We start from the raw sequence: 10,187 nt of genomic DNA, 5'->3' as shown, positions 1-10,187 counted from the left end.
ATAGGATCATTTTGGTCATAAAGTCAGTCTTGTCTAAAACAGAGTTTTGTAAGTGTTGTGGTCGTGACTGCATCACAATGTAAATGAAGGTTGGGTTTGTTTCAATCCTGCCCATGTGCCCACAGCTGACAGCACACAAGTAATCATCAATTCAGAGTGGAGCTGTATGCAACACAATTGTAATGCCTGTGGTAAATTTGGGTTGACTTTGGATATCCCTATGGGGCTAGTTATGGACCATCTGTAAATTACACAATATACAAGGGACAATATGTAAAAATTCCAATAGCTCTACATTTCAATGACTTAAAACATCAAACCAACTATAAATTGTAAAAATTTATATGCAAATATTGAAAGCATTTAATGAAAACGAAAAGTTCTGCAACATGAAAATATTGTCTAATTTATATTGTGTCATTTATTGACAGTCCCTAACTAGCCCAGAAGATAGGCTATCTAAAGTCAAATCAACTTTGCAGAGGTCGCGGAGAAGCTGGCTGAAGCAAATTGGCGAAATAATTTGGCTAACTCTTCCCACCTGCGAACACACACAAAAGACATCCACATCAAACCACACCCCAAAACCAACTCAGTTTGAATTCAGTCATGGCCTCTAGCATTTCTTAATGAGTCAAATCTAAAATGATGCCAAAGTAGGAAGTGCAGTTGCCCTTTAATGACCAATTTGAAGCAATCGGTGCAAGTGTTTATTGGTACATAAACATCATTTTCAACGAAATGTCCCTTATGACTGAATTGTGTCCTCCAGACCTGGCTAGGAACATTCCAGTGCAACACAACAAAACGATAATAACTTGTCCATCCTTGAGGACTACTGTCCTCATGTCACACTCACATCCAATGGACTGGGACCAGCCGGTCTCATAAAAGTGCTTTCACATGCCACACCATTGTGGCAACTCAAGGACACATTCACTGACATTCAATATCAAATCTTTTTCAAAAAGGATCCTCTTACATAGCACCACCTCATCACATCAAATACAAGTGTTATAAAATCAAACATACATAAGCTTATACATACAACTAAAACCTACACACATTTCGACAATGATTATAAAATTAGACTGCTCCAACTTCTAAACGATTAAACAACACAAATATCAATGGCACATCTTAAAATCTAAACTAAGAATGCTCGCACCATTTCTTTCACCATTAATACCTGCACTGTATAGGGCAAAGTACCCACAGCGAATGATGTGTAGAATAAAGCACTCGTTTCTCTTCCTCTGTGTTTCTCACAGACCTGCTCTGTCCCAGAGGAGAAGGATTTGGTAGTCAGTCAGTCAATGTGCATTATTTGGCAGTCATATTATACTGTAAGTCTTTACATTCACACTTCAGCATCCTCTCAGATACATCCAACTGTCATCTCCAGAGCGACTTAAAAGGACATCTCTGCATACCGCATGTGTTGTTATGAAAGGTGTAGGTCTGTGGAGTTTGACCGATTGACTGAGTGAGGCTGAGGTGTGTACCAAGTAGTGTGAGGAGTATTGCATCATATTTTCAACTGTGGGTTTTGTACAGCTAAATCATTTCCCATTCAAAAATACTGTATGCGCTCGGCCTCAGGGTTTAGACCTGACCATCTCTTGTATTTGGTATGATCAAAATCATATGTTACAGATGGACTGGGGTAAATAGCTCCTTCCAAACCGACTCCATGCTTTGACTTTCATCAGTCGAGTTAAGTGGCCTCAGGCCACCATTCATTCACCAATCATCAAAGTGTGTTCAAAGAGTTACTTAAATGAAAGGGACTCCTCCACCAGGAGGAGCATAAGGTGCTGATGTGCACAGGGGTCACAGGAGTTCCTTGTTCTTAGTCCCCAGAGTCCTGGCTGTCTGATTTGGGAGCATACTTCAGCCGGAACGTGCCTGCAAAACAAAATAACAATGGTGCGAAATATATCAAGTCCCCAAGAGGTTTCTGCAGATATTAAACGTATATATTTTTAATCACGGAATTACAATATCTATTTTAGTAGCTGTAAGGTTTCAACTTTATACCTTGCTGAGCAGCGTCCATGGGTGGCTGCTTGCATTCCTGTGCCCGGTGGCCGGTGACCCCACAGTTGTAGCAGGACAGGCTCCCTGGCTTCCTATGCCCTCCGTTCCCCACCCCCCCATGAGGCTTGTGCACGTTGGCACCGGCCCCCAGGAAGCCCTGCATGGGGGGCAGGATAAGCCCCTGCTGCCCCTGGGTGTCATGGCTGTGAGACATGCTGCTGTTGTAGAGGGGCGGTGCCACCAGGGGGTAGGGGAAGGGGGTGGCAGTGCTGCTCCCAGCCAGCAGGGGACTGAGGTGAAGCAGGGGCCCCAGGGGGAACACTGACGTCCCTGAGAAGGGGTTGTGGAAGTACCCTGCGTAGCTGGCCGGGAGGGCCCCGTAGGAGCCACAGTTCCCACTGCAGCCACAAGAGCTGCAGACGCAGACAGAGGAGTTAGGGGTGGAGCCAGAAGTGACAGCGTAGCTGCTGGTCTCCGTGGAGGTGGGACTGGAGCTGGGTTGGACAGCGGCGCTACTGTTCACACAGTAGGTGTTGCCTGGCACCGCTGCCATGGGAACACTGCTCGCGGTTCCCATGTGAACGCCACCCACAGACGGAAAAGCTAACTTGGAGGCAGGAGATGAGGAGGAAGAGGAGGAGGAGGCAGAAGAGTAGGGGTAGTGTCCAGTATGCCGTAGAGAGGGGGACACCTGCAGGTGTAGAGGGGGGTGTGAGACGTGGTGCAGGGTGTTGGAGGTTGTGGTGAGGGCGGAGCTGGTGTCCACCATCAAGACTGGAGGGGGGCGCAGCACAGTGACCCCAGAGGGCCCCCGGGGCCCAGCAGAGTCCTGGCGAAGGGGAGGGGACCCCATACTGTCCACACCCAGGCCAGGGAACACTCTCTCCAGTCGCACCCCAACAGCCACACCTGAACCCAGGGGCTTGGCACGCTCATCAGGGCAGAAGAGAGGTAGCCGGGGCTTACAGGGGGGACCCAGGATGCGTCCTGGTGAATGTAGGCTTAGGGAGGGAGGAGGGAGACTCATGTGGGAGGGGCAGGGAGTAGGATCATTCTGCACAGGCAGAACCTGAGCAGTGGGCCGACTAGGCCCTGTTGTAGCGGTGGGGTTTAGGAGAACGTAAGTCCTGTCCTTCTCTCCTAGTTCTAGTCCTGACTCCATACCTGGATAGGGACAGGATGACACAGAACAAAATGTTATCAGTGATATACCAACTTATTGAAGACCATTTCAGTTAGCATAATAACTGCTAAGGGAGATAGACTCACGTCTGTGTGGCTCCTTGGCCCTGTCGAAGGCCCCTTCCCGGGACAAAGACAGAGAGTGAGGGGTCATGGGGCTGGAGGGGGCGCTGGAATACCCTGAAGAGGAGCTGCTGTCCCGGGTGAGAGGGTGCACGCCCGTCTCTACCTCCACACACAGCTCTAAACAAAGAAACTGTGATCAATGAAGCTGAAAGTGTACAGTTGAAATTTACATACACCTTAGCCAAATACATTTAAACTCCGTTTTTCACAATTCCTGACATTTAATCCAAGTAAAAATTCCCTGTCTTAGGTCAGTTAGGATCACCACTTTATTTTAAGAATGTGAAATGTCAGAATAATAGTAGAGAGAATGATTTCAGCTTTTATTTTTTTCATCACATTTCCAATGGGTCAGAAGTTTACATACACTCAATTAGTATTTAATAGGATTGCCTTTAAATTGTTTTAACTTGGGTCAAACGTTTGGGGTAGCCTTCCACAAGCTTCCCACAATAAGTTGGGTGAATTTTGTCCCATTCCTCCTGACAGAGCTGGTGTAACTGAGTCAGGTTTGTAGGCCTCCTTGCTCGCACACACTTTTTCAGTTCTGCCCACAAATGTTCTATAGGATTGAGGTCAGGCCGCTCCAATACCTTGACTTTGTTGTCCTTAAGCCATTTTGCCACAACTTTGGAAGTATGCTTGGGGTCATTGTCCATTTAGAAGACCCATTTGCGACCAAGCTTTAACTTCCTGACTGATGTCTTGAGATGTTGCTTCAATATATCCACATAATTATCCTGCCTCATGATGCCATCTATTTTGTGAAGTGCACCAGTCCCTCCTGCAGCAAAGCACCCCCACAACATGATGCTGCCACCCCTGTGCTTCACGGTTGGGATGGTGTTCTTCGGCTTGCAAGCCTCCCCCTTTTTCCTCCAAACATAAGCAAGGCTCAGCAAGGAAGAAGCCACTACTCCAAAACCGGCATAAAAAAAGCCAGACTACGGTTTGCAACTGCACATGGGGACAAAGATTGTACTTTTTGGAGAAATGTCCTCTGGTCTGATTAAACAAAAATAGGACTGTTTGGCCATAATGACAGAGGCCATAATCTCCAAAAAGTACAATCTTTGTCCCCATGTGCAGTTGCAAACCGTAGTCTGGCTTTTTTTATGTCGGTTTTGGAGTAGTGGCTTCTTCCTTGCTGAGCCTTGCTTATGTTTGGAAGAAAAAGGGGAGGCTTGCAAGCCAAAGAATACCATGTGTCATTATGGCCAAACAGTCCTATTTTTGTTTAATCAGACCAGAGGACATTTCTCCAAAAAGTACAATCTTTGTCCCTATGTGCAGTTGCAAACCGTAGTCTGGCTTTTTTTATGCTGGTTTTGGAGTAGTGGCTTCTTCCTTGCTGAGCGGCCATTCAGGTTATGTCGATATAGGACTTGTTTTACTGTGGATATAGATACTTTTGTACCTTTTTCCTCCAGCATCTTCACAAGATCCTTTGCTGTTCTTCTGGGATTGATTTGCACTTTTTGCACCAAAGTACGTTCATCTCTAGGAGACAGATCGCGTCTCCTTCCTGAGCGGTATGACGGCAAAGGACCTTGTGAAGATGCTGGAGGAAACAGGTACAAAAGTATCTATATCCACAGTAAAACAAGTCCTATATCGACATAACCTGAAAGGCTGCTCAGCAAGGAAGAAGCCACTGCTCCAAAACCGGCATAAAAAAGCCAGACTATGGTTTGCAACTGCACATGGGGACTAAGATCATACTTTTTGGAGAAATGTCCTCTGGTCTGATGAAACAAAAATAGGACTGTTTGGCCATAATGACCATCGTTATGTTTGGAGGAAAAAGGGGGAGGCTTGCAAGACGAAGAACACCATCCCAACCGTGAAGCACAGGGGTGGCAGCATCATGTTGTGGGGGTGCTTTGCTGCAGGAGGAACTGGTGCACTTCACAAAATAGATGGCATCATGAGGTAGGAAAATTATGTGGATATATTGAAGCAACATCTCAAGACATCAGTCAGGAAGTTAAAGCTTGGTCGCAAATGGGTCTTGCAAATGGACAATGACCCCAAGCATACTTCCAAAGTTGTGGCAAAATGGCTTAAGGACAGCAAAGTTAAGGTATTGGAGTGGCCATCACAAAGCCCTGACCTCAATCCCATAGAAAATTTGTGGCCAGAACTGAAAAAGCGTGTGCGAGCAAGGAAGCCTCCAAACCTGACTCAGTTACACCTGATCTGTCAGAAGGAATGGGCCAAAATTCACCCAACTTATTGTGGGAAGCTTGTGGAAGGCTACCCGAAACGTTTGACCCAAGTTAAACAATTTAAAGGCAATGCTACCAGATACTAATTGAGTGTATGTAAACTTCTGACCCACTACGAATGTGATGAAAGAAATAAAAGCAGAAATAAAACATTCTCTCTACTATTATTCTGACATTTCACATTCTTAAAATAAAGTGGTGATCCTAACTGACCTAAGACAGAGAATTTTTACTAGGATTAAATGTCAGCAATTGTGAAAAACTGAGTTTAAATGTGTTTGGCTAAGGTGAATGTAAACTTCCGACTTCAACTGTAGTAGGCTACCTGCAGAACGTTGTAAGGGTCACGCTGAGAAGATGTAAGTCAGAGGACGCTGGTGGGAGGAGCTATAGAAGGACGGCTCATTATAATGGCTGGAATGGAATAAATTGAACAGTATCAAACACATCCAACATATGGAAACCATACATTTGACTCTGTTCCGTTTATCCCATTTCAGCCATTAAAATGGGCCCATCCTCCTATAGCTCCCCCCACCATCCTCTAGTGTACATGTTGAGGGATTGCCTATGTAAATAAATGTGTAGTCTACATGCCAACAGAGTACCGATCATGTCTTTGTGTAACCTTTATTCCGAATGTCAAGTTTACTTGTATAGAAATTATAACCGGTCAGCTGAGTTGCATACTGTACCTGTGTTGCTACTTGAGTAGACGTGTGCCACTGGGCCTATGTGGCTGGATGGAGTAACCCTGGCGATGCCACTGCAGGACACAGGGAACTGGGACATCATATACCTCTTCTCCATCTTCTCCCTACTGATAGGAACACAGTCAGTCATCACAGAAACATCTTTGTCATCTCCACATAGCGGACAGCCCCAGTATGATCTGGAGACAATAGCACTATTGAAACCCTAGAGGGTGCTCTAGTCTAGCCGTCAAGATTACAAAAGCACAGCATCAACACCCTCTGTTTCACCAACACACCAGCAACAAGTTGTGTGAGAAATTATTTGAGATGAACACCAGTGCCATGAATGTTACAGAGAATTGCTAGATTTTTTTTTGAACAACTTTTGAGTCAGTATTCTTACAAATACAGTACACGGAGGAGGACATATGACACATACACAATTTTGACAACTCACCATATTATATAGCTAGTGAAAATCGTGTTAATTTAGCTGCATTGCCAGGTGGAGAAAAAAAACTGTCTTGACAGTGTAATGAGTGATCCCGAATAAGCTCCCATTACGCTCACTGATAGTCCGACAGATCTATGGAAAAGCACCTGAGGAACTTTCCACTTCCTGTCACCAACACACATGGTCGTACCTGGCTAAACCTGGCTAATGGAAACATGCTGATATTAGCTGTGGAAACAGGCTGATTGATAGTGTTCTCTCTCAGTACCACTCCTACGCTAGAACAGGTGACTGGCTTTTCCATCCGATTTATTCTTTCCATCTTCCCTTTAGGTACAACTTATCTGGACGTACCAATCTACCCCACCGGAATGCTAGTTAACCATTGACAACCAAATTACCATTCATCTTTATACCATGACATCCCTTACAAAAAAGATTGCAGTTACAGTGTAGTATAACTGCAGTTAGAGTACAGTATAACAGCAGTTACAGTGCAGTATAACTGCAGTTAGAGTGCAGTATAACTGCAGTATAACTGCAGTTATAGTGCAGTATATCTGCAGTTAGAGTGCAGTATAACTACAGTATAACTGCAGTTATAGTGCAGTATATCTGCAGTATGTTGTGTCCAAAATAACAGTTTATTTTAATATGGTAATTTTGCAGTGTAACTGCAGTTACAGTGCAGCATAACTGCAGTTACAGTGCAGTATAACATTTTTACATTTTTTACATTTTAGTCATTTAGCAGACGCTCTTATCCAGAGCGACTTACAGTAGTGAATACATACATTTCATACATATCATACTTTTTTTCTGTGCTGGCCCCCCGTGGGAATCGAACCCACAACCCTGGTGTTGTAAACACCATGCTCTACCAACTGAGCTACAGGGAAGACCCCTGCAGTTCAACTGCAGTTCACTGTAGTTATTCTGCAATTATTGAGTCCAAAATACCACAGTCAACTGCAGTTACTGCACTTTTACTGCAGTTTAAAAACTGCAATATTTTTTTGTAAGGGATTGTTGAATACAAATTTCTGGCTTGAAGGGCATTCTAGAGTATTATTTTCTTATAACGCACGGTATATTTGCAATTCAATGACCATAGTTAATTTTGACATGTTTTGTTTGAGCTGCTTTGAAAGCCTTAGTGTAAAAGGGATAATCAACTGGTGGCTCTCAGGGAAATAATGCAGCTCCATGGAAGGTTAGTTCCACTCCGCTACCGCGTGTCGTTCATAATATTCCATAGAACACATAACCTCATGTTGATTGTACCTTACATAAACACCATTGCCAAATCTCCTGTGTTAATGTTTAATAAAATAAACAATCAACAGACACACCTTTTCCAAATGCTACAAAACTATGAAGTATAACTATCTAAATAATAAAATTATGAAACATTAGTTGTAAATAGAGTATTTTTCCATCTACCATCCATCCAGCCATCCATCCATCCATCCATCCACCATCCATCCACCCACCCATCCATCCACCCATCCATCTACCCATGCATCCATCTACCCATGCATCCATCTAACCATCCATCTACCCATGCATCCATCTACCCATCCATCCACCCATCCATCCGTCCATCCATCCATCTACCCATCTATCTACCCACCCACCCATCCATCTACCCACCCATCTACTCACCCATCCATCCATCTACCCACCCACTCATCCATCTACCCACCCATCTACCCATCCATCCATCCATCTACCCACCCACCCATCCATCCATCCATCTACCCATCCATCCATCTACCCACCCATCCACCCATCCATTTATCCATCCATCTACCCAATCATCCATCCATCTACCCATCCATCCATCCATCTACCCATCCATCCACCCATCTACCCATCCATCCATCCATCCATCTACCCATCCATCCATCCACCTACCCATCCATCCATCCATCCATCCATCTACCCATCCATCCATCTGCCTATCCATCCATCCATCTACCCATCCATCTACCATCCATCCACCCATCTACCCATCCATCCATCCACCCATCCATCCATCCACCTACCCATCCATCCACCTACCCATCCATCCATCCATCCATCCATCCATCCATCCATTTACCCATCCATCCATCTACCTATCCATCCATCCATCTACCCATCCATCCATCTACCTATCCATCCATCCATCCACCCATCCACCCGTCCATCCATCCACCCATCCACCCACCCATCCATCTACCCATCCATCCATCCATCCATCTACCCATCCATCCATCTACCCATCCATCCATCCATCCACCCATCTTCCCACCCATCCATTTATCCATCCATCCATCCATCCATCCACCCATCCATCCATCCATCTATTCATCCATCTACCCATCCATCTACCCATCCATCCATCCATCCATCTACCCATCCATCCATCTACCCATCCATCCATCTACCCACCCATCCATCTACCCATCCATCCATCTACCCATCCATCCATCCATCTACCCATCCATCCACCCATCCATCTATTCATCCATCCATCTACCCATCCATCCACCCATCTACCATCCATCCATCCACCCATCCATCTACCCATCCATCCATCTACCCATCCATCCATCCATCTACCCATCCATCCATCTACCCATCCATCCATCCATCCATCTACCTATCCATCCATCCATCCACCCACCCACCCACCCACCCACCCACCCATCCATCCATCCATCCATCTACCCATCCATCCATCCACCCACCCACCCATCCACCCATCCATCCATCCATCCATCTACCCATCCATCCATCTACCCATCCATCCATCCATCTACCCATGCATCCATCTACCCATCTACCCACCCATCCATTCATCTACCCATCCATCCATCCATCCATCCATCCATCCATCCATCCATCCATCTACCCATCTACCCATCCATCCATCCATCTACCCATCCATCCATCTCATTAAACACTGAACTACCTGTGTCTACACAGGAGTATGTTGGAATGGGCACATCACTGCTTTTATGGGGCTGGGGGACAGAGGGCTTGATAAGGGGTCTGGGTTCAGGGTTCAGACTCACTTCTGCAGTTCCAGCTGCGTCTTCAGCTTCTTCTTGGCTCCCTGGGTGAGATCATACTTGTTCAGATCCTCCTCTGTGAGTCCAAGGAACTGCAGGAAAAAAGAGCACATTTAAGAGCACAGATAGGGGCTACTAGGGAGAATGTGATTGTTAGGGGAAGACAGCAACTGTTGTTTGATCTATTCTAATGTCTATTGTTGGGGCTTTCTAATAACAGACATGTAACCTCATTCTGACATGTTATCATTGATATTGCACTTGTCCAGCCTACTTGCTTCTAAATATCCTTTGCTGTTTTGATGTTGTTTTTTAATATGTGATTTTGTCAGTATTGTGATTGCTGCAAAATTAATCCCTCTTTGAGGACATCAACGTTTTCTGAATCTGAACTCTCTCCCTG

General features: G+C 45.2%; 1 protein-coding gene across 2 annotated transcripts in view; it reads right to left on the bottom strand.

Annotated features, from left to right (window-relative positions):
• Nucleotides 1-659: 659 nt before the first annotated feature.
• Nucleotides 660-10,187, bottom strand: part of LOC115196925 (zinc finger CCHC domain-containing protein 14-like) — a 30,304-nt gene continuing 20,776 nt past the window's right edge. Inside the window, exons 9-13 of one of the 2 annotated variants that reach the window (XM_029757951.1) lie at nucleotides 9,788-9,876; nucleotides 6,272-6,396; nucleotides 3,310-3,465; nucleotides 2,041-3,204; nucleotides 660-1,908 (exon numbers count right to left, since the gene is read on the bottom strand). In XM_029757951.1, the coding sequence (XP_029613811.1) occupies nucleotides 1,853-1,908; nucleotides 2,041-3,204; nucleotides 3,310-3,465; nucleotides 6,272-6,396; nucleotides 9,788-9,876 (1,590 nt within the window). In that variant the 3' untranslated portion in view covers nucleotides 660-1,852. The remainder of the gene's footprint in view (nucleotides 1,909-2,040; nucleotides 3,205-3,309; nucleotides 3,466-6,271; nucleotides 6,397-9,787; nucleotides 9,877-10,187) is intronic. The other variant, XM_029757953.1, reaches the window with a different exon arrangement.

The sequence above is a fragment of the Salmo trutta genome, chromosome 7, assembly GCF_901001165.1.
Source record: "Salmo trutta chromosome 7, fSalTru1.1, whole genome shotgun sequence".
Lineage (NCBI taxonomy): Eukaryota > Metazoa > Chordata > Actinopteri > Salmoniformes > Salmonidae > Salmo > Salmo trutta.
The sequence above is the reverse complement of the archived record's forward strand: the minus strand, read 5'-3'. Positions and strand labels throughout refer to the sequence as shown.